Source organism: Jatropha curcas, chromosome 3, assembly GCF_041381405.1.
Source record: "Jatropha curcas cultivar XTBG-Jc1 chromosome 3, XTBG_Jcur_1.0, whole genome shotgun sequence".
Lineage (NCBI taxonomy): Eukaryota > Viridiplantae > Streptophyta > Magnoliopsida > Malpighiales > Euphorbiaceae > Jatropha > Jatropha curcas.
The window spans coordinates 6460087-6484642 of NC_143153.1; the positions used below are offsets into that span (position 1 = coordinate 6460087).

General features: G+C 32.3%; 2 protein-coding genes across 5 annotated transcripts; one reads left to right on the forward strand and one right to left on the reverse strand.

The window, feature by feature from the left end:
- The first annotated feature begins 328 nt into the window (after positions 1-328).
- LOC105640894 (protein ENHANCED DOWNY MILDEW 2) lies at positions 329-16059 on the forward strand. 4 transcript variants are annotated; one of them, XM_012225299.4, is made up of 20 exons: positions 329-1079; positions 1162-1166; positions 1537-1759; positions 1849-1945; positions 2577-2627; positions 2766-2866; positions 3651-3750; positions 3933-4031; positions 4595-4845; positions 4924-5016; positions 5121-5636; positions 5767-5911; positions 6547-6651; positions 10365-10457; positions 12179-12220; positions 12605-12715; positions 15289-15360; positions 15439-15557; positions 15628-15688; positions 15779-16059. In XM_012225299.4, exons 1-20 carry the CDS (start codon positions 898-900, stop codon positions 15920-15922), a joined length of 2610 nt encoding a protein of 869 aa, XP_012080689.2. In that variant the 5' UTR covers positions 329-897; the 3' UTR covers positions 15923-16059. The 4 variants fall into 4 exon arrangements, with proteins under 4 accessions (XP_012080689.2, XP_020537653.1, XP_089575021.1 ...); XM_020681994.3 differs by lacking the exon at positions 329-1079 and having other exon boundaries at positions 1103-1759; positions 15633-15688; positions 15779-16007; XM_089718895.1 differs by lacking the exons at positions 329-1079; positions 10365-10457 and having other exon boundaries at positions 1103-1759.
- A 1805-nt stretch (positions 16060-17864) lies between these two features.
- On the reverse strand, positions 17865-23534 carry LOC105640893 (Ypt/Rab-GAP domain of gyp1p superfamily protein). Its single transcript, XM_012225298.4, has 7 exons — positions 22244-23534; positions 20728-20844; positions 19350-19528; positions 19157-19250; positions 18986-19063; positions 18764-18865; positions 17865-18302 (listed from the first exon to the last, which is right to left on the reverse strand). The coding sequence occupies exons 1-7, from the start codon at positions 22733-22735 to the stop codon at positions 18168-18170; spliced, it is 1197 nt and encodes a 398-aa protein (XP_012080688.1). The 5' UTR covers positions 22736-23534; the 3' UTR covers positions 17865-18167.
- Positions 23535-24556: the final 1022 nt, after the last annotated feature.

The window sequence follows — 24556 nt, forward strand, 5'->3', positions numbered from 1 at the left end:
TATGGCACGAAAGCAACTAGTGATGCCCACAGCATATCTTATCTCTCATCCCATCGCATCTTCTCTTTCTATCATGGGAAATGTTGCCGTATGAACTTCATATCGTGCGCAGAAAAACTTTCCCTGGAAGTTAACACGACGTTACTATGCAACTTTTTCAGCTAAAAGAAACTGCCACGCCCAAAGTTCTTTTTCTCGGCTATCGCTCAACCGCTCAACGATACACTGCATTAGCTCACCTCCATTCAAGCCTGGTATGTTTTTCTTCTTTTTCGTTTTTGAATAGAATTTCTTTTTGAAGCTTTTTTTTTTTTTTTTTTTTTTTTTTGTTGGCAGTATTCTTTTTGAAGCTTTTAACTGAGGTCTAACTAACTTGGAGTTGTTTGGCTGTTGAGAAAATGCAGGAAAACAAAAGAAAAGTTGAAGTTTAGAGTATTGTTGAGCATTTTTTCTAAAGTGCAATTACTCTTTTTACAGATGGTACATAACCTAGGCCACTTTCAGGAAAAATTAAAATAAATAATAAAAAAAAATGAAAAGCAGAGTCACTGATTTAGTTTAATTTTATCCTTTCGATTCAGTTTGTATATGGAAGGAAAAACATGGTTACATGTTATTTATTACTGCTTTAGCTTTTATTTCTCGACTTATGCTTAATTTTCTTTGTTTTCTCAGCAACGAAACGGAATCTCAGTGGAAAAACCTTTTTTTCACTCCCTTTAGTTTTCTCTGTTTCTATTTCTGCTCGCTTCCCTTTCTTTTTCTTTTTCTTTTTCTTTTTTGATTGATCATTGGACATTGCTCGTCAGGGTCTTTTTGGGCTACTACTTACCAGTAATTGCTTAGCCAGCAAAGAAGAATTAAACGAAGTTGAGAGTAGGTTTTGGTGTGTACTTAATGGCACCGTCTGATGAGGAGGGTGAAATATTGCCGAAGCATGTGTCAAGTTATTATTTTGTTGATAGCAAGGATGTACCGGTCTCGTTTACGATTTTGCCGGTCCAATGGGATGTAAGCGAGGAGTTGGCCAACTTGGAATACGTAATAGTTTTGCGTGGGACTTGTTGTAATGGGATTCAGCTGTTAAGAATTAATCTCAAATAATTCAATAATAACCTAGATCGTGCAAACCACTAGATTCAACAAAATAGATTGAATAAGAAAAGGTTGCGTACCTGACATCGTTGTTCGTCGATCTTGATGTATAAAATTAGGTTTGCAGCCTTCCAGAGAATTGAAGAATCGATTTAGCGGAAGCAATACGAAAGGAACGTAAAACTGAATCGTATTCAACTCCTCTGGGGACCACGACCTTTATATACCTGTAGGGTTAGTACAATTCCTATTTCGGTCCTTTAACGAAATAGGAATTATATAATGGTCTCTACACTTAATATCTATAATTAGTTGATACCTCAATAGTCAATTATTCACAATCAAGACCACATTTGAAATTGACTTTACAATTGGACTGCTGTACATATTTAATTTTACATATTAAGCCCACAATAGAAAATTAAATCCAACATCAGCAAGTCTATCTGCCCGTCGTAGCTTGGAGGTTTGAACTTTCTTATGTGCAACCAGAAATATCTATCCTCACTAAGGGCAAGCGGTGGCTTATACTTCAACAGCCAAGGAAGGTATTTGAGCATATGATCAGGGATATCTTGATTACAGTTCACTGGCTTCATTTCATTAAGAAGAATCCGGATGCATGTGAGAGATCAGTGTGGAACCATTTGCAAAGGACCTTCAGGTTTAAATTTTATTCGTTTATGTATAATTTATCTATTAACTATGTAAATCTTTGTTTGCTTCTAATAATTAAGCTTTTGCATTTTGTAGCTCATACGAGGTACCACCCTCCGAGGATGACTTGTTGAATCAGAAGCTATTAATTAAGGAAACAGCAGGAAGGGATGAAGAGTTACAAGCATCTAAGGTGCGAACTCTTACTTATGGTAGATTCTCTTGTTTACTCTTTAGTTTGCAGTGGTTGTTCTTAGAACATTCTATTCATACTTCAGTATATAAGATAATGGATTTTTTTTTTTTTTTTTTTTTTTTTTTTTTTTTGAGTTGAATGTCTATGACTACAGAAAGAAAGAATGAAAGATTATCACATTTATCTAGCTTTTAATTCTTACTGATGAATGAATTAGTCATTTTCTTACCATTAAAGCAATATACAGAGTTATTAAAAACTGAAATTCTGGAAAGGATCCTTTAGGTATGAGAATGTAAGAAGTTCAGCCAAGTTACAAAAACCTGGAAGGTAGAAAGTACCTGTATTGACCAAAGTAGGGTAAGGTATCACTAACTTTGTACTGTTCCGCACCAAAATAGATTCTGATGTTGATTTGCCTCCGTTTAGCTCCTTTTTGAATAAATTTGAATCTTTTTGTTATGTTCTCAAATTCAGCTTGTGAAATACTCTAAGATGATCTCAATTTTTTGGGTTCTTATGTTATTCCGCATGGGGCTGTTCTCTCCTGTTTGGATTACGATTACCAATTTTCTCTACATGCGATCTTGTGCAATCTGATATGTAGAATGACTAATCTTTTGAATAGGCTTTTCGTGTCTTTGTTGGGAAGTGTGAGACTGGCATGTCCTTTTATGCGGTTAGTGCTTGCAGATAATTCTCGCTTCCATATCATCTCAGTGTCCGCACCTCCTCCTTTTCTTTTCCTTAATGTATTTCTCTTTCTTTTTTTTAAAAAAAAAAAAATGAAGAAATTTTCATTTGGTTGGTTTAACAGGATGCTCAAACAACAAAAATTGACAATGATGATCACAATGAAGAAGAGAACATCTTTGATAAAGTTTGTGCAATTTGTGATGATGGTGGTGACATTTTGTGGTATGCTTTCATTTCACAGTTTCAATTTTTTTTCTGTGCAGCTTTTGCATCATTTTCTTTTGTAATATTTTTATGCATTTCTGGCTGCTCAATGCTTCTTTTCTCTGGAATTTCTATTTATTGGTGGAATATGGATGTTGATGAACATAATGGAAATTGCTCTGAAATCTGGCAACAAAGATAGTTTTAGGTTTCAGTTTATTATATTTGTGGCATTTCTTTTATTACTTGTTTTATATGGGCCTGCTTTGAGCATATAACTGGCATGAATCATATGATTACATTTGTAATTTTAGAGTGTCATAGAAAAAAAGATTTAATAAAAAAGAAAACAAGGTACCTAGAATTTTCTTAGAAGCTATCATGTGATATACGATAAACTGTTTGATCTTTTGTTATCCAGGTAAAGAATGAAATTACATGTAATTTCTCAGAACATGACCAGATTACGGCCCCTTAGTGGGTCCTAAAATTTTGACTTTCTGCATTCAAAGAATAGACACTTAGAAAAAAGCACAGCAACTAGCAAGCATATTGGCACTAGTAAGGAGGCTTATGTTGTTGAGATTTTTTCCTGATGATTCATCCCAAATTTTTTTGTCAAGTGTGTTTTATCATATTGCTTTTGTAAATCTTATTAGTGGATCTAAGTTGAGCACATTTGTTTTACTTACACCTCGCCTTCCTACAGGGGCCGTTAGAGATAATGATGCCTTTCTTTTTACCCAATAATGTATCGTTTATCATTTTGTTTCCTTCTGTTATATGATCTGATTTCATGCAGTTGTAATGGGAGGTGCTTGAGATCATTTCATCCAACTGTTGCTGATGGGTTGGAATCTCATTGTGCATCCCTTGGGTTTAGAAATAAGGCTGAATATGAAGTAAGGACCTTATACAATGAATATAAATAAACTGGTTCTTTTTCACTAATTTTACTTCAATTTCTATTATTTTGCCTTTAAGAAAGATATTGTGAATATCCCATAAACATAAAACAGTTGCATTTTGTTTTCCTAAGCATTTCAGGCAAACATAAAACAGTTGCTTTGTCATGCATGTGCAGGCAATTCAAATGTTTTTGTGCAATAATTGTCGTTATGAGCAACATCAGTGCTTTGCTTGTGGCAGATTAGGCTTTTCTGCTAAATCTGCTAGTCAACAGGTAAATATTCTACTAGTTTTTGGACAAGTTTTTTTTATCTTATTTTGTTTATTTTTACCCTCTGAGCTTTAGCAACTTTCTGGTGATTTGCACAGGTGAAAATACTTTATTACATGAAAAAACAAATTGTGTATTATGACCCTGGGCATTGTCATGTTAAGAGGAATATGCATAGACCGTGGTGATAAGTTAAACTTGGACTTTGAGTTTGGAACGACTTGCTTTTTTAGTGTGTGACCTACAAATTATTTACTATAGCGATAAGTTTTCAGCAACTTGGGCCACTAAATGGATCACATCAATCACTGTTTTCAGAGTATCGAGGATAACATTATTTTAATAACACTTTCCTGCTGCATAAGAATTCATAAGAGTTGCATAGAAGTGAATCTGATTGTCTCATTGATGTTGAGAAATCCATCTCTGTTTTGCTAAATATTCATGCATGTCATTCTGCAGGCCTTGCATTCTATATAAATATGTTTGGTGCAATGAAAAACATAAGGCACTGTGTTTAAATACTCTTTCTTTTTTCTCTTTTTGTTCTTTTGACTGTCTTGAAGGTCTTTCCTTGTGCTTCTGCTACTTGTGGTCACTTTTATCACCCAGAATGTGTTGCAAGACTGCTTCATATTGGTAATAAAATTGAAGCAGGAAAAATACTCAGAGCTAAAATTGCTGCAGGAGAGTCTTTTGTTTGTCCTGCTCATAAATGTTTCATATGTAAGCAACGTGAAGTTGCTGAAATTAAAGAGATGCAGTTTGCAATGTGTAGACGCTGTCCTAAAGCATACCACAGGAATTGCTTACCTCGGTATATTCTTGTAGTTTTCACTTTTCAAAATCTTATCATGAAAGTTAATGTTGTTTGACATGTTGGCTTTATCTTTAGGGATATTGTTTTTGGACATGATAGCAATACAACTAATCTACAAAGGGCTTGGGAAGGTCTGTTGCCAAATGGAAGGATTCTGATATACTGCATGTAAGAATCATTTTGAAATTCTTCTATAATCAAGCTTATTTTTTCTGGTTATGCATCTTAGACTAGATGTCATATGCAACTTGGATGCAAATTGTTTTTACCAGGGAGCATGAGATTGATAGACAACTATCGACTCCTCTTAGAGACCATCTATTATTTCCTAATGATGAAAGGACACACACTTCAAATCTTGAATTGAGGCAAAGAAAGCTTGTAATATCAAAGAGAAGCAAGGTTTCTGAAGGCTTAGTTAGAGATAGAACCTCTATGAAGAAGCGAAAAAAAGTGAAACAGAATTGTGATGAAATTGGTGGTTTTTCCAAAATGTACAAAAGATTCCCATCACAAGATTTTGAATGCTTGAAGAAATCAAATATAATTGATCGAGCTAAAACAGAATTGGAGAAGAATGTTACCTCTGTCTCTGCTATGTCAATCGCTGAAGACACTAGTAGTATAATTTTCAGAAACAAATCCCCGGTAAACTCAAGACCTTATCCACCGAAAACAAAAGTGCAGAATGTCTCCAGCAGCAAAATCGAGATTACTGTTCCTGATAAGCCATTAATGAAAAAAGTAAACAATTCATCGCCTTTAGTTGATATTGAAATGGAGAAAAGGTAATTATTTATCTTCATATTCTCAAACATGAATGTCAAGATGTTTTTTTCAAGTGTGTTTGAAGAAAAAAATTGAACAATTAAATTGGAAGTTCATTTTTAATAGGGCATTTTCCCATTTGATATATAGGATTCTGGCTCTCATGGATCACGTTGACTCCTCATTTGACATTGGCAAATTTACAGAAAGGAATAACCCAAATACACATTTGTGCTGCTCCAGAACTTTACTGGATAAGTCCATTACACTAGGATTGGTGGAGGGTTCTGTGAAGGTATATCTTCGTTAAAATGTAGATGCTAATGTGAAGATGTGGATAGTAATAATATATGAGCGCATACCTTCATTGGGAAGTAATCCCACATTGAATAATTATCAAATAACTAAAGGACTTATAAGCCCACATATATATAGGTCCATGGACTTTAATATGGTATCAGAGCTTCATGCCTAAATTGGTTGAACCTTGAAGCCCATGTTTGAGTCCCCACAAGATTGAAGCTGATACAGATATGTCAGCCGGTCTATTTGCCAGCTGGTCTATGTGCTAGCAAGTGGCAACCAACTTGTTTACGTTGAGCCTAGTTAGGACCAAGCTTGTGGGTGTGTTGGAAAGTGGGAAGTGTGGGGACTGAAGCTGATAGAGATATACCAGTTAGTTAAAACCAACTCTGGTGGGTGTTTTGGGAAGTGATAAGTAATATGACATTATATAACAATAAAATGATTAATGGGCTTAAGCCACCAAAGAGCCAATTGACTAATTCGATTTTGTCATTTTTAGCTCTTTCTTTTATTTTTTAATAAAAATAAGCTTAAGTTCAAAGAGGCATCCAATATTGTGCAAGCCACATTCTGTTCTCAAATAATAGTAATTTTCTTGGACGTCTAATAGTAATTTTTTTGCAGGCTATTCAAACTGCCTTACAAAAGCTAGAAAAAGAAGGATGTAGTATTGAGGATGCAAAAACTGTTTGTCAGCCTGAAATTCTCAGACAAATTTTCAAATGGAAGGTTTAAACCTCTTCTACATTTACTTTTGTCAAATATATGCTTTCGGGTTGTACTTTGCTACACTATTAATTGTCCATATCTTTCTTGCTGTGATTGTATTTATGATTGGAAGCATTAAAGGTGAAGTTTTATTTTGTGATGCTTTGTTGAATTGATCATGAAGTTTTATTGCTCTTCCATATCATATTTATGTTCATATGATTTTCTTCAAAGGTGATCTTTTGTTGCTCGAGAAGAATTGTATTTTGCTAGAAAAGTTGTATAAAGATTTACTTAAGTAGGACTACGTTGCTTCAGGAAAATGATTATTAATGACTATTGAATGATAGTTGTCATTTTTGAAGGCACGTTTATGATATCCCTTGGCATGATGCTGTGCTATAATTTAAGATAGTTTATACTTAAATTCCTGAGTATGTTTTTCCAGTTCCGCTTTACTTCTATAAAGAGGAATTTATTGGTCGAGTCCACAGCTATAATGTCCTTCGCTATGATGCTATGTGATTATTTGGGAGAAAATAAGCATGAACGCCTAAGTGCATATTTCATCTCAAGTGATTTTTACCATTCACAACATTTTGGACTGTAGTTAAATAGAACTTATTTTCCTTTTCCCAAGCTTTTAGTTATTCCTAATGGAGGAACAAAATTTTAAGCTTCTGATGGCTATACATAATGGGATTCTCTTCTCTCTTTCTGTTTACATTTGTTCGTCCTCAGTAGGATGATTAAGTGGTGCAAAGAGAGGTCTGATTCGAGGTTTCAGTGTCGATCTTGTCTCCTATTTTCAGCTTAAAAAAAGTTTTCTTTTATTGAAGGATAGGAATCATTTAATGGCCTAATGATCTTAGTTGCCCTCAACTTTGTGCATTTTTGCAACTCTATCCAGTTTGCATATTTATCAACACCCTAGCTTGTTACTAATTTCCAAAGAGTGTTAACTAAGATAAATATGTTAAAGACTGATTTGGTGGGCTAAGTCTTGGGTTGTTTGGCATCTTTAGCAGGATATACGATTGGCCTATTATTTACTTTGGGGTCCATTGAGAAATAATCCCATATTCAAGGCTTTTTCGGATCTGTGGATTGGCATATATCTTTTCCATATTTGTCTTTTGGTGTTTGTTTGTATCTTTAAGTGCCTCCTAAGATCCTTGTGGGTATTGATTCTAAGATTGAGAAGTTGATGTTAGGAGATTGTATAAGAGCTCATCTTGTCAGTTGAGAGGTATTCGAGTCTTGAAAGTTGGTATCTAAGAACATTGTCCTATTGAGCATGGTATGCAAATTCCCTTTAGAACTTCATTCCCTTAGGCACAAGAAAATTCAAAGCAACTACAATTTATAATATAAGGGCTAGGATGTCACCAAAATAGAAACTAAAGTTTCTTGTGGAAGCTTTTGAAGTTCATGTCACTATTATCTTCTTCTTCTTTTTTTTTCCTCTCTCAATGCTCATATAATGTCAAGAATGTGTTTATATGCTTTTGGGAATTCACTTGGACAAGATAGATTTCTAATTTTCTTGTGACTCTTCGGGAAAGAATACTAGAATATAGGCTCAGGGATGTTACAAAGATGTCAAAGAATCAAGTTGGATTTATGTTTGGTAGATCTACAACGGAGGATATTTACATTCGAAGAAGGTTGATGGAAATTCATAGCGAGAAAAAGGATCTATACATGTGTTCATTGACCTAGAGAAAGCTTATGACAAAATATCAAGGTACTTTTGTGGGTATTGAAAAAAAAAAAGAGTTCATACCAAGTATATAAACACCATAAGGGATATGTATGAAAATGCAATGACCAGTACGGGAACAACTGGAGGGGTATAAGTGAGCTTACCATGATAGTGGACTACATTAATGATCTACTTTGAGCCTATACTTATTTACACTAGCAATGGATAAGTTAACGAGTAATATACAAGAGGATGTTCCTTGGTGCATATTGACAAATTATAGTCCTAACTGATGAAACTAGTGGGGATTAAATTAAAAGCTGGAACTATGAAGGAGGAGTACTTGAGGATAAGTTTTTTAGCTAAGTAGAAAGAAGACGAAATACATGCACTGTAAGCCCGGTTTAAGGAAAAAGTAGGAAAGTAAGGTTAGATTAATGCATAGTTGTACCCAAGTGCAATCAATTCAAATATCTAGCTCTAGGGGGTCTCATAGATGAAGATGTTTCTCATAAAATTTCAGTAGGATGAATGAAATGGAGGAGTGCTATAGGTGTACCATGCAATAGGAAGATATATAGCGAGGTGAAAGATAGGTAGGACAGTGGTGAGATTGGCAATGTGCTATAGGAGTGAATGTTGGGCACCACATGCTCAACATAGTCACAAGATTAGGAGTTATAACATTAAACAAAAGGTGCAAGTAGCAAAAGTGAGAGATAAAATGAGAGAAGGATGCTTGAGATGGTACGATCATGTATTATGTAGACCTCCACATGCCACAGTTTGTAAATCTGATACTTTGATAGTAGAGGGTGCTGAGAAGGGAAGAGGTAGACCTATAGCTGCTTGGAGGGAAGTGGTCGTGAAGGATCTACGGTCTTTGGACATTAGTAAGGAGCTCTGAACATAATAGATGGAGATAAAAGATTCACGTAGCAGATCTTCATTAGTTGTTACCTATTTTATGTTTTGTTTCCTTTATTAATATATCAAATGATTTTAAAATTCTCATGCAAAAAATTTTCTACAAAAAGCATTTCAACTGTTCTCCGAATAAGCTTTGCTTCGCATTGATATTGATTAGAGAAAATAAAATATATTGGAAATAAATGATTCATATAGCCAACCCCAACTAATTTGGTACTCTGATATAGAATCTTGATTCTCTAAGATTCAGTTATTTCTAATTTTTATTTTCTAATAGACATTGTATTTCTTGGATATATTCTTTTTAAGAAACCTAGGAGATGGAGGGATCATGAATCTTTCCTTGGATCCTTTAGCCTTCTCCTAGTTTAGATAGGAGAATTTGCACTTAAGATAGTTCTGTAGCTTTTCAATTCTTTTTGAGACAATCTTATTTACTTGTGCACCAAATGTCTTTTGTTTTCTTTCAGCAAATCAAAATTTGGAAGTTCCAAGGTTTTGTGGAAGTGTGTTTTTTTGTTCTCCAAAGAATATAATGCTAGTGACTTGTTGCCAGATCCTCAAACCAAACAAAGTCGTCTTTTAACTTCTTGATAAATTGCACAGCTTTAGATTGTTGTTTGGGCTTATATTTTTTTTATTTTTTATTTTTTATTTTTTTAAATTTGGTGTTAAGGTGTTCGCAGATTATGATTTGAAGACATACTGTCTGTCAGAATTTGGATTCTGTTTTTGTAAGATGTGATAGATTTTCTGGGGTGTCTATTGGTTTTAGCTGATATTGAACAGGGGCATTACTTGAATAGTTGTGCTTTTGTTGCCATTCTTTTCTGGTTTATTTGAGAGGGGGACGTCTTATCCTTCAACTTGTTTCTCTTTTTACTTCATTAATAAAATCTAATATAAAAACGTATATGTTTTAAATAATTTGGCAGTTGAAGTTATCAAAACAAGTTAGAATAACATAGAATGATCCATGAACCATTTTGGTTAGTAATTACTAGCATTAAATGGATCTACATCATTCTTTGTGACTTTGAACACGGCAATTTAATGTGTAAATTTGCTAGCATATTGATCAGTTGCTCTTATATTGTAGTCGAAGCTTAAAATTTACCTTGCACCTTTTCTCCATGGAGCACGCTATACATCTTATGGACGCCATTTTACACAAGAGACGAAGATTAATGAGGTAAATGTGTCTTTTTGTCAAAAGCTATCGAATTTAGGTTGAATGTTGAAGACTTGAAGTATTCTCCTTTATCTTGGTTGGTTTGACATTGAATTAGCAAAGCACTTTTGTTGGGATAGCAATATGAGTTGACCTTGAAATACAAATTGGATCAATTTAGAGTGCAATATGCTGCTCGTGATTAACATCCAGTCAGCATAACACTGGAAATATGCACCATGCACATTTTTAAATCAATTACAAGAAAAGATTTGACACGTTATGTTAATGTAGTTTAGAGGTTTATTATGAAGCCATAAAGATGTCAAACTATATAACAGGCTATGCAACTTTCTGTTGAACACTTGCCATAGCAAAGGGGCCCTTTTGTTTTACACTCCTTAATGTTGAAGTCACTTGTAATTTCAACCTACCAAAAAATAATAATAATAATTATAACACTACAAAACCAATTCATGGAGATTAAAACTAACTGAACAATTCATTTAATGAATGTTGTGATTTTCATCCACTAGTTTGTAAGGACATTTAAGGAATAATTTTAAAAATTTTTACATGCATTAGGAATCAATCATGATATGTGATCCCGGACAAATATTTTGGGTAAGTTGTAAATGTTAGTATAATATTATCCTAACTTGTAATCATAAGCAAACTTCAGAGACCTAGATGTGATTTATCCTTATGTCCTATACATTCAAATTCTATTGGATTTTCTTTCCCAACATAGACTGAAAAAGTAAATATTGAAGGCTTTGAGTAGCATGATTGACAATTAAATTAGGTCAATTTCGCTCTTAAGATTACATTTCGGGGTTGTACTTATTCCAAGGTTTATTATTGATGGATATTACTTGTAATCTATCTTATCACCTACAAGCTTGTGTACTTGTGGTCATATCCGATACATTTCAACATGGTTCTGTTTTGCAATGTCCCCATTCAAATGTCAAGTTACTTCTTATAGTCTATCATGGTCGGTGATTTACATTGTCTTTGTTCATGGTTATTTCTGTATAGATTCTTTTGGATTTTGTATTGATTCATTTTTCATTTGAGAAAATAATAAGTTTAGGATTTCGGGTAAATAAATCAAAACACCTTGAGATTTCCCATAATACGCTCTGGTCTTTTTATTATTTCATTATCAGTAATTTTAGTCCTTATAAACTACCATTAGTGGAAAGTCTAGTATTTAAGGGGGTAAAACATTTTATAACATAACAATTCGGGGAAAAGTGCATTGAATTTTAACATTCGAAGGACAAAGTTGTCCATTTTTAAAATGTTAGGGATTACATTGTTAATTTTGGATTAAGGAAAAATGTTTACTATGGGAGATTCTGAGGGAGGATTTAGTAATTTGGCCAGTAATTTATGAATATTCATTTCTGTTTTGTGAAACCCTTTTTTTTTTCTTTTTTGGTAAAGAAGATGCTAGGCAGTAGTAAACAATGAAGTATGTTAAGAATTGTAATTGATATATTTAAATCAATACTTCGTTGATATTTGTGTCTATTTAATGTTTATGCACAAATTGTGTTGTTGCAATATTTCTTTGTAGCATTTGTTGGTGTCTATGCTTTCTAATGTTGGTGTATTGGTAATATAGTTGTATTGTATCTATTTTGGGTCTTTGCATATACTATTAGAATCCTGCTGATCAGTTAATAAATCAAACAGTAATACTAAATCGCTAATAGTCTGAGTTCATTGTCCAGATTGTTGATCGGCTCCAGTATTATGTGCAGGATGGTGATATGGTAAGATTGTACCTTCGATGATTTAAATCTGCAGTTCTATTGTTAATTGGTGTGAATGATCATATATTAATGAAACACCCAACTGCAAAATATTTTCTTCTATGCTTTATTGACAAATAAGCTTGAAGTAGAAAATCTCAGAAGCACGATCCTCGCCTTATTCTTTTCCATTGACCATAATTTTGGCTTCTGGCATCTCTTGAATGAAAGCATCAATAAGAAAGTAATGGCATATTTTATGTGTTCTTCACCTGGCTTAAGATCTTTGTGTTGTTTTGCGATGCTAATTGTTTTCTTCTCTCTAAATGTTTGATTTGGCTATAGTTGCTATTCTTAATATTATTATTGTCTGTCTTACATCTGAATACTGATTCCGATGAACAGATAGTTGACTTCTGCTGCGGCTCTAATGATTTTAGTTGTCTGCTGAAAGAAAAGCTTGAAAAAACCGAGAAAACATGCTTATTCAAAAACTATGACATTATACAAGCTAAGGTACAATGCCATTATTCCTTTCTTGATGTTTTAGTATTTGAGAAGTTTAACTAACTGAATTTCATTTATTTAACAAGAATGTGAGTATAATCTTCAGCACTAAACTTGTCTGTTGTGTTTGATATACATGGATACATTTTTTAGGAATAGACACTTCAAAACGGTTGAACTGTCCGTCTCTGATGCACCTCCAACACACAGGTTCCTGTCAGAATTTTTCTATTCTTTTTTTTTTTTTTTAATTTAAGGGCAAAATAGATGCACAGGACATGAATGAGAGACTCTTTGAGAGCAGTACATGATTTAGTTTTTGACTTTTTAAAATCTACAAGGACTATGAGTAAAATGTGAAAAATGAAGGTTCAACAATAATTTTTTCATGAATAATTTCTATGAAATACTGAATTTTTAACTTTTAAGCATGTGATATGGCCGACTATTGTCTTGACATTGGTGTGAATTTAGTTTTGAATAGATCAAAACAGAGATAAAGGGTTCATATAGTCGATCTCAACTAGTTCGGAATTAAGGTTTAGTTGTTGTAAGCATATGATATATATATTATTGAAAATATATTAATATCATCTTTTAGTACAATAAGCATATCTTTAACTTCATTGTATAATTGAATATTAAAGAATTATATATTAAATATATGAGATTTAATATATATACATATATATAAGTATGAATGGGGACAAAAAGTGACCTGTTTAAATTTAATAATACGAAATTTTCCTCTTTTTTGATCTGTTATTTTGAAGAACTTTTTAATTTGATAAGTTATATTAGTTTCCTACCTATATTCAAATTTTATTGGCTAAGAAATAAAGTAAAAGATAATTTTAATTATTAGTTACCTATAATAATTAATAATAATTAATGAATCAAATTGAAAACGTTGTAACCCTAATATCCATGAAAAAACTATGCATCAAATTGTGAATTTGAAACCTTTATATGTGTGTGTGTGTATATATATAAATCAATTATAAAATCAAACAAAATGTTGCCTAGAAGAATTTATTTTCTATAATTTAAGATTGCCTACAAAACTAATTTAGCATGTTATTTTAAAAATTAACTCTAATACTTTGTTGTTATTATTATTATTATTATTGTTATTGTTATTATTATATTAAAAATCTTAATTAAAAAGTTTTGTCCAACCTTAATTAGGAGTTATCATCCTATTGTGGAAATTTGTCCTATCATCACCATTGAATACATGTTTTGATTTATTTTTACTATCAAGAATTTGTTTGCTTTTGCTATCACTGGTATGTTGAAGATTTCTCGCCTTATTAACGTTGATCATGGAAATACTAAATTTATTTATTTATTTTTGGGTATCCTACCACAAAAGCTTTTTTGACTTGGCTAGTAAGATTTTTTTTTTTCACTATCTAAGATTTAATTTGGATTTTGGTAAAACTTTACAACTTCAATTGATAACTTTTCATTGGAAAATGTTCATAGTATATATTATTATGTCGTGTGCGTGTGCGTGTGTGTATATATATATATATATAATAATCTTGACTACATGGGTTTGTATATATTAATAGTGAATAAAAGACAAATAAATTAGTGGAAAAATTTCTATTAGCTAGTAGTTGATTTTTTGGTATTGAGATTAGTATATTAGCAATTAATTAATTCGTTGACATTGAGGTTAAATTTAATATGTAAGAAAGGTAGTGATATTTGGTGGATACATTGCCTATATGTAAGACTAATCCAAATTTAGTTTCCTTTTTATGATATTAGTTTCATTACTTCCCTTTAACAATTGCGATTTCATATTTAATAGTGACAGAGTGAAGTCCATTTTCATGAGCAAGTGTCTAGAATAAATAATCTAAAAATTAGTGAAGTTAAGAATAAAGGGATAGAGTTTCAAAATTTATTGGTTTATTCTATTTTGTTAATAGAAAGATTTTATATAGCCTCAAGGGAAGCCCTTATTCGGACATTGAAAAATAAGTCTAGATATTTTATTTATTTATTATTGATTAATAAAGTATAAATAAATTTAACTAGAGCAGGTGTAGTCTTAACTAAATTTTCATTTCTTATATCAAAGCATACATAAATAACTTTCATATTAATTTTGTTTCTTATTTACTAGGGTCAAGTATTAAATATATATTTATTATTATTATATTATTTATCATATATGCACTTGTGCTATGGAAATTTGATGTTAATTGTCTACTATAATTTATATTATATTATAATTGAAATATTTGTTTTTGACTTATTTATTTTTCAAAGTTTGTAGGGAACAACAATAACATAATATCAATAAAGTAAAAATTCAATACGCACATTACTAAAAACTAATATATTCTTTTATTACTGTGTTTCTCTGTTGTGTCCTAATTTTTAGAAAATATTTGTGTTGGTGTCTCCATATCATCTCATGTTTGTGTTTATGCAATACATGTGTGTGTGTCTGTTCTTTGTAGGATAAATTGCATGCATTATACAGTTGAAAACAAACTGAAAAAGGAAAGTCCATAACTTGTGAATTAGTGAATTACTCAAATTTCGTTGATGTCTGTTTGCAGAATGATTTTTGTTTTGAGAAGAAAGACTGGTTGAAAGTTAGTTCAGATGAATTATCTGATGGTTCACGACTGGTGAGAGTTTATGTTTTAGTTATTAAACAGGAGCATAATTGTCTTTCATTTTCTCTCTGACCTTTCATTTTATATTAGATAATGGGGCTGAATCCCCCGTTCGGAGTGAAAGCATCTCTTTCTAATACTTTCATTAATAAGGCCCTTGAGTTCAAGCCAAAGCTCCTCATTCTCATTACTCCAAAAGAGACTGAAAGGTACGCAATTATTCTCTGCATTTAGAGGCAAACTTGGCTCCGTTTCTGATATCATACCATGGTTTGTCAGGCTAGACCGGAAGGCTCCATATAATTTAATTTGGGAAGATGAGAAATTACTTTCAGGCAAGGTATGCAGGCAAATGCAATGAGTTGTAATTGGCTTTACTAGTTGAGTAAGACAAAAGTATGAAGTTCCATTTTTATATCTTCCTTTGCAGGCATTTTATCTCCCTGGATCAGTTGATGTTAATGATAAGCAAATGGAGGACTGGAACCTAAGCCCACCTCCATTGTACCTTTGGAGCCGTGCTGACTGGACGCCCTTGCACAGGGCAATAGCACGACAATATGGCCACTTATAAGGTAACGAAGTTAGTATGCCAAACTCAAACTTGTACCATGTATGTAGTTAGTATATGAAATGGAGCCTGTTTTTTGGGGTTATAATTTGAAGTCAGATACTTAAAAAAGGTATATTAATACTAGTTTTTTGAGGACATGAATAGTGGCATTTTATCTAACCATAAAAATCAATCTGGCTGGCTCTACAGTAACTGTCTAACTGACATATTTCTTTTGTAGATATGATGTGAGAAATGGGTAACTTGCGCAGCATTGAAATTGTATTATTTTTATTTATTTATTAACAAGTAAAAGAAAGAACTAAAAGAAGTAAAAGAAAGAACTAAAAGTGACAAAACCCAACTGTTCAGCGGACTCTTTGGTGGCTTTAAAATTTAGTATACTGATTTGATTCGGTTCAGTAGCCCCCAGGCCCCAACGAGTCAGTTCTGTATTTGCAAAAATTCTCATATATATATACACAAATCCGCGCGCACACGAATTCTTCAACAGCAATTCTATAATCCAAGTAAATTTCATTTGAATTATTCAAATCTGTCTGAATTTATTTAATTCAAAATTTTACTTTATATAAATAAATTTAAACAATTTTTTAACCAATAATTTATATTTTTAAGAATTTAATTATCAAGTAATCATATTAATGTGTAAATCTCTTTTACGAAAATAATGTTTTAGAAGTTTATCAATTGTACCACATAAACATTATTTAATTTAATTAATTATTTGTATGACCACGTTCAGGTCAGGAGGTAAAATCAGAAGGTAAAATTAGTTGATCTATGCAGGTGATTTTAATCAATATAAAAAATCAAATACATTTATAGAAAAAGAATTAAAATTAAACATTATAAAATAGAGGAAATTAAGAATAAAAAAATACTTCTAAAAATAAGGAACCAAACCTATAATGGCAAGTTAACTTTATTAATACATATATTAAAAAGAAAGAATAAAGGGTATTTTAGTAATTATATTTTAGAAAATTAAAAAAAGATTAAGAATATCCATCATAGATAATTGTTCCATGGTGTTCTCCGTGGCCGCCGGGAAAGGGAAAAAAACCCTAAAGTTTAAGGTAGAACTTGCATAGAGGAAGACAGAAAAATCTAACCAGTCCTGTAGCAGAACCGATAATTCCTGACCAGTTTTTAAACTGCAAAAGCCGACCCGACCGGTGGGCACCTATGATTGAATTCAATCTCTCTGCATGTGGAAGATGGACGACTCATTTGCTTTTTTAAACAACTGTTTTAAATTCTCAAGTAGCAATATTAACTATTACTAAATATTTAAAATAAGTCAAAATGTTAGCGTAAGGAAAACTTGTGATGCTTGCAGCCGAGTTTTTTTATGGATTACTACGGATCATATTAGTAAAAATATAATTTTTTTTTATTGAAATAATGTTATTTCTAATCATATGTTGGAGGGAAAAAAAAAATAAAAATAATTTTTTTTAATAAAATTGTATTTTCATTGATTTAGTTCATAGATAGAGCTATAAATTCGATTTAGACAAGTATGATATTTTCCATTTTTTGCTTGGTTTTAATTGACATGATGTTTGGTTTTATGTTGCAATGTTTAGATTTATGTTGGTGTTGATTTTTACCTTCTTTTTGCTCTCTTTTAATTTTCATCTCTTTAGTTTTCATCGTCTTAAGAAAGGAAAGGTTCTCTAGTTTTCTCTATGTGTAAGTTTTTCTTATCAATTCCGAGCATTAGATTCTTTAGGTGTATTGGAAAAATATGCTGCCTGGCTTGGGTTTAGTTTTGCTCGATTTTGGTAATTTTTTTTCCTTTTTATTATTAATCGAATAAAACTGATGATTGGACAAAAAAAAAAAAATCCTATTTGGTTTGCAAATCCTAAAACATTTTAAAACTGAAAAATAGATATTGAGGAAAAATGAGAGGTTGCAAGACAAAAGAACACCATTTAATTAAGAAAAACAAGTCCCATTAAAAGATCCCAAAAAGCATCTGCAGGGCAGTGAAAAGCCAGAAGTGCCCTGACTTGCAATTTTTAATTTAATTCCATAATTTTGAACAACCCCAAAATTTACATTTAATCCAACCTACTACATCAACAGACACTCTTCATTGGGTTCCCTTTCCACAGATAGAAAGACATAAATTAAACACTCATACTCCAGAAGGGGCAACAGGAAAGCCTCCTGCTTGGTTGTCTTATATTTAACAACATTGATAAAATTGTTATTCTTGTTACTATTCTAAGTGCTATTTCTCATCCATTTTGAGTGTGTTTAGTCTTCTCAATCTTTGATCAAGTTCTGCCATTACTGCTGGTTCTTGCTTTTTCCTTTGTTTTGATATGTTGTTGGTTGTCATTGATCCTATCTTATCAAATGCCACCTGCAAGATTTATATTCAACAAGCTTTAAGTATAGCATTTTTCTTGATTAAGAAAAAACTACAAACTTCTCTTTCATTGTAATTAATTTCATTGCCAAATGGCGCCTTGCCACTGTGTCATCGACTAATAAGAGTGTGACTTGTCTGCTTGACATAAAAAATGGGGGAAAAAAATCCATATTCTATAATTTACAGAAAATAGACTTTTACGGCTTTTGAAATGCTTTTTATGTGCATAGGTTGTGGAACTAATCTGCTTAATAAATCAGCTTCTTCCATAGGTTCTTTTTTGATTTTTGGGTTCATTAGGCCATGACTAGGACTTGAACTTGCAATTTTACAACTGTTGAGATGATTCTAATACGATTAATTTTTAGTTTTAAGTAGTTTTGCCATTCTTTTTTCGTTTATAAAAACTATAAATTCCATTCAATATCACATTGAGAAGTAAATTTTCTTACCGTCAATAATTCGTCTGGATCAAAGAGGTGATGGCTTGTTTTATGTAATATGTTGATTACATCACCAACATGATGAGTTAGCAGCAGCTCTTCCTCCTTCATCTGCAATTAAAAATCATAATTTCTCTTATTATTATCGTTTGACTGTTAATTATTTATATTCAGAATTTAATTATGAAAACTCATGCAATGTGAAAAGATTTGTGGTAACGGCGGTAGCACCTTAAATATAGCCAAAGCTACATGGAATAGAACCTTTGCCCCCTCAAAGAAAAGCACATCCCATACCCGCAGAGTTGTCTAGAGAAATACCAACAAAAGGAATAATGATCGTTAGCCATCAAAAAAAATTCTCAAACAAACAAAGATGATATAGATCAACGGTGTTCAAACCTCTGAAGGCAAGCTCTTTGAGAATAGGCATAGAAACCACTCAGTGGCAACAAGGGACACATCAAACTCTAATTCTTCCAAATGAGCAGCTATCCTGCATTTTTCTTTTCCAATTTTAATCCTTTTCAATTTTAAACAAATAACAGCTATTTAACAAAATGCAAATCAGTTTGAGTCACTGAAAGGAAAGTACCTCGGACACTGTTTGGCAAGCAAATCCTTGAAAACCCTTTGTTCAACATGGCATCCTGATAAGTTATTTGTATAGCAGTCATTAACTAAGACATTTTCCAGGAGAACAGCAAGCATCCAAAAGGCATCTTCCTCTGTTTTCATCACAAGTAACAGCAATGCCGCAACATAATTTAACCCCTGTGCGCAAAGGATTATTTTATTACTCATAACAAAAGTAGCCTTAATTATTACAAATAAAATAGCAACAACCTATTATACCATGACCTGTGCTTATATTTAGTTGATAGCTACCCTACTGGAGGACTTTGTAGCTAGTTAGAACAGTTTTATTTTTCCTCAAATCCAATTATGAAAGGCATATACTTGTTGAAGTAATGATTTCAATGGGGAGATAAAGTTACAGACATTTTGTGCTGATAAAATCTACAAGAATTAATTATAGAGCAGCAATAAAAACATCCATGCTTTATGATGATCAGGAAACCAGAAGAAGATACAAATATAACAATGATTACATCTAGAAGCCACATGGTATGATGTAATACTAGTTTTTTAAGAAGCTGTGTCTCGTGTACTCATGAGCCATGACTACTATAGATAAAGATTTCTTTGCATAATTATAGAGAGGGACTGTTGCTTGAAAATAATGCTCAAAGAATTATTTAGAGAGGGCATTAGAGGAGCTAACAGTCTTAGTGGGCATAGATGTGGCATGGCAGGTAAAAAAATATAGTAGGATACTGAGTCCAAATGGTCAATTAGGGAATACTTAACAAGAAATGTCCATCCAAATTCATCAACCAGTATATGCAGGGCAATATAGTCCATTGAGAGAAATACGCTTTCAAGGAGAGAATGTGTGAAGGAAAGCAAGTGACAGAAGAAAGTATGAATCATAGTGCGCCAAAATCCTCCAAATGAAGTGTAGAAAGGGATATTTAGTTTGGTGAAGATTAGGTGGTGTCCATATATCATTTGGTGATTAACAAATGATAACTGGGATAAATAGAGATATGTAAGACTAAGAAAGGTTAAATATAGACAAACTCTCTTCCTTTAACTATCCTTATTCTGAGCATACCAAGTGAAAACTCCTAAATCATGATATGAAATTAGCTCTAGAATCCCACTTCTAATTTCAGAATTAATTCCAAGCATCTACATCTATGCTACATAAAGTTTGGATTAAAAATCAAACTTCAAATATGCATGAACTGTGCATCGAGATTCATCCTGCTTCCTCGCCAAAGCCATGTGACAGAATTTTTCTCCAAGAATTCATCCTATTATTTTGGTGTATACTCTAAGGTCTTAGTTTTTGACACATCCACACCCATTATAAGTTACACAATTTTTTCAACCCCAGAAATACCCACCTGACAGTAGCCAACATCAGAATCACGGAAAGAATATCCAACAAGGACACGTCGGAGGGCTGCATGACCCTCCGGTGTGTCCAACCAGGGGTGACCAGGAAAGGTTCGTGGAAGATCCTGCACGCATATACATAGAAAGAGTTAACATAACTTGTAAAGAAAAACATAATCTGGAATTAGATTATTCATATAGAAGGGAATTAGTTGGAAAGAAAACAGAATCTTTTTAATAAGCAAACAAGATAAAATACATCACAACAAACAAAACAATGATTAATTATCCACTCTACAAAATCTAACCCATTATTTCACTTCCTCAATTATAATCCTACTTACTAACCAGCATTTTGTAACATTTTTCATCCTTCTGAAATATAACTACTAACAACCATAGAAACATTAATAATCAACCATATTATAAGAACATCAACTCTGCAAATATAGATTGAAACTTGAACCCTTATATAGCTATGCAATTTAAGAAGCACACGCACTGATATAGGTTCCTCATTCTGTTTTATTGTTAGCTAGGAGGCGGCAAAAATAAAGAGGGTGTTCAAGGGACAGGAAAGCCTCTCTATGTTCTAGGCTTTCAGACTAGCATACTTCACTTTATCAGTGTAATCACACTTTTTATCACGTTTTCATTGTCACAGATTTTTTGGAAACCTCTCTTGTAAACAAATTTTCACTTTCTTTTACTCCAGTGCTACTTTAATTATTCTCCTCATTCATAACTAGAAGAAAGAAGACGAAAAGGGACACTCAAAACGGTTCTTCCTTTCTGCAATTCAATGAGCTCAGACAGAAGAGTAATTCCTTGAATAAGAGAAAAAGACAATAAAAAGGAGTGTATACAACAACCTAATAAGTCCTATATAGAAAAATGGAAATGAAAAAGGAAAATGATAATGACAGATCTTTTATTTGCAGAGGTACTCAGTTAACAATACCGGTGAATGCTCCATAAATTTTCATCCTCCTAAAAATATCAGCTTAATCATAAACAATTCTTTAATTTGATTAACCTCTAAATCTCAATGCAAAGAGAAAGCAAGGTAAAATCTCTAGTACCAATATCAAATTACATAGATGCAAAGTTCTTCATTTAATTTCATCTACTATAAATATAAATTGTTATTAATATACACAACAGCAAACACCATGTCTTTAAACAATTGTTAACCCCTAATAAAGCAACAAATAATCTAGAACCACCAAACTCAATCAGAATAAACCACCAATTTCAGAAAATAATCTTTATTGCAATTCAAACTAAGCCGATGTACCTTTAATATGATCGATCAAACTTTACAACCATCAAATCTATGGTATAGCTCTTCAACCACATACATAGAAGCAGAATAAAAAGAAACGTATACAGACTGTAATCCATATAAGGAAATGCACCAAAATCACATCTAAGACTATAAATTATCAAAACAAAACAATGAATTCAAAAAATTACCAAAACCACCAAAACAATGTAATCCAAAAGAAATACAAATACACTCACATGATCAATCTGTCTTGTAGCTGGTGTAACCTTCCCTTCAACAGCCTTGGTCAAATCATTGTAATAACTCTCAGGAACCGTAGATTTCTTTTTTGCAGCTCCAGATAGAGAAAACCAAACTTTAGGCCTGAGCACAGGAGGTATACCCTTCCTTATAAGCCTCTTCAACGTGATTGCATTAGCTAAAGTGGACAATTTAAGGGAAGATTTTAAGGCAATTCCTTCAGCTATGGAAGTAATTTGTGGCTGCAAATACCAATTAGCACCTTTGCTAGCCTCTAATGCCCACCAAACTCTCCCTTGTTGTCTCACCTTCTCTCTAACCTCATTCAATATATTAACATCATCCACATTGCCTTCTACAGTGAACCCATAAAGGTCTTGGAATTTGACAGTAATATTTGCCCTCCTTGAATGGATGCTTGGCCTCAAGATTGGAAAGTGAGATTGGAATTCTAAAGAAACTTCTCTTTTGGTATGTGTTTTGTACATATCTAGGTTTTCTGTTTGTGGTCTCTTGTGATAGATCAAGAGAGGAAGGTAAAGAGAGCAATGGAAACAAAAATAGAAAGCCTTTTGTCAAATAAGAAAAGCCCAAAGTCTTGGAAACATGTGAAATGGTCAATTTTTTGAAGCTTAAAGAGCTCTAAATTGAATTAGCCTCAAATTGGATTTTCAATTATTTAACAAAAGAAGACTTACAAACAAAATTATCACAGAAAAGAGAATTATACATTTGAAAATGGCAACAAAGCTTAAAAATCTAACCTAACAAAGAGAAGAAAAATTTAACTATAAAAATGGAGCTTTTACCTTTTCAAGTGGGCTCATTAAAATAAATGGATTATTGAAACAAAGAAAAGAAACCCAGAAAAGGAAAAGCTTATTAAACAGAATTAGAGACAAAAAGCAAAATGAAGAGCAAAACCCAGAAAAGAGATCTTCCTAGAAATGCATAGAGAGAGAGAGAGGTGGACAATAGGGAGTTGATGATTGAATTTGGCTTCTTTGTGGTTCAAGCAGAAGAGAAAAGAAGATTTTTGGAAAAATGGGTGATAAGGGAAAAAGACCCGATTTTTAAGGGAATTTTTAGAGAGCTTTAAAGCTTGAAAAATATGGAGGACTCGACGGGAATATAGGTGGCCTGAGGTGGACTTCTCTGGTGGAGGACAAAGATCAACTTAAAAGGGACGAGACTGAAAAGATTTTTAGTTTAGAGGACCTAATTTATAATTTTGTTTCTAATACTTTCCATAAATATACAAATTTTTTTTAGAACGTTATAAGTGGATGATAAAGAGAGACGTTGGTAATGTTTTTAAGAGATTGAGAGAGAGAGAGTGTGCGCGCGCGTGTGTGTAAATGTGTGTGGGTAGGTTAAAATTGCTCTCAACTCATAGAAAATGACAAAAATACCCTTACGGTATTATATGTTGTTTCTTGAAATTAATTCTTTAAAAACAAATTGTCATATGTTGGTTTTTTGGTAGATAGCATTCTTTTCATTATTTCAGAAATTTTTTTTCCTTATTAAATGCTTTATGGAGAATATAGGAAAAAAAAAAAAAAGAAAGATTCATTTTTCATAATGTTTAATCCAATAGGGTAAGCAATTTAATCACTTAAGCATAAGAGCAACATTAAAGAAAATAATTGTGAAAAGTGAAGTATAATGTTAAGGAAAACAACCAAAAATAGCTATTTGAAAATGGAAGATTAGCAAACTTGTCAAAATATAATTCACCTATCAAATATTCTATTAGATTGGTTGCCTGTCCCCTAATTTGAAATGGACATATTTCCATTTTTTTTCTTTATTATTTGGGGCTCTTTTTGTGTCCAAAAATAAATTAACTTTAGAAAATAGTTTCTTAACAACTTATTTTCTATTATTTTGTTTCAATATTGAAAATTATTATTGAGGTGAAGATGGTTTTGGCTATAAGGATTATACATAACTGAGTGGTGATAATGGTGGATAGTACGATGTTGGTTCAAGAACTTCATGGGGATCACTTTCATGGTTCGTCTTTTAGTTCTGTTATTTTTTATTGCAAAACTCTTTTTAGAGGCATTTGCTCTATTGAGTTTGTTAGGAAGTCAACGAACCGGATAAGCCATACACTAGCCTGAACTGTTGCTTCTTTGTCTGATTCAATAATGTGAAATTTTCCTTCCCCATTTTTCATTTTGGATGCACTTTAATTTGATTTCAGCTAAATAAAGCTTTATCCGTATTTAAAAAAAAAAAAAAAAAAGAACTAAGTGGTGATAATCAAAAAAAAAAAAAAAAAAAAGCAAGGAAAGAAAAAT

Bases quoted from the DNA above. Each gene is read 5' to 3' on its own strand.
- LOC105640893 (XM_012225298.4), bottom strand. From the start codon at position 22,735: ATGTACAAAACACATACCAAAAGAGAAGTTTCTTTAGAATTCCAATCT. The intron at 19,529-20,727 runs GTGGGTATTTCT...CTTTGCGCACAG, and splicing joins CTGATGTTGGCTACTGTCAG to GGGTTAAATTATGTTGCGGC. The intron at 18,866-18,985 runs GTGCTACCGCCG...TTTTAATTGCAG, and splicing joins TAGCTTTGGCTATATTTAAG to ATGAAGGAGGAAGAGCTGCT.
- LOC105640894 (XM_012225299.4), top strand. From the start codon at position 898: ATGGCACCGTCTGATGAGGAGGGTGAAATATTGCCGAAGCATGTGTCA. The intron at 6,652-10,364 runs GTTTAAACCTCT...CTTATATTGTAG, and splicing joins GACAAATTTTCAAATGGAAG to TCGAAGCTTAAAATTTACCT. The intron at 12,221-12,604 runs GTAAGATTGTAC...TCCGATGAACAG, and splicing joins ATGTGCAGGATGGTGATATG to ATAGTTGACTTCTGCTGCGG.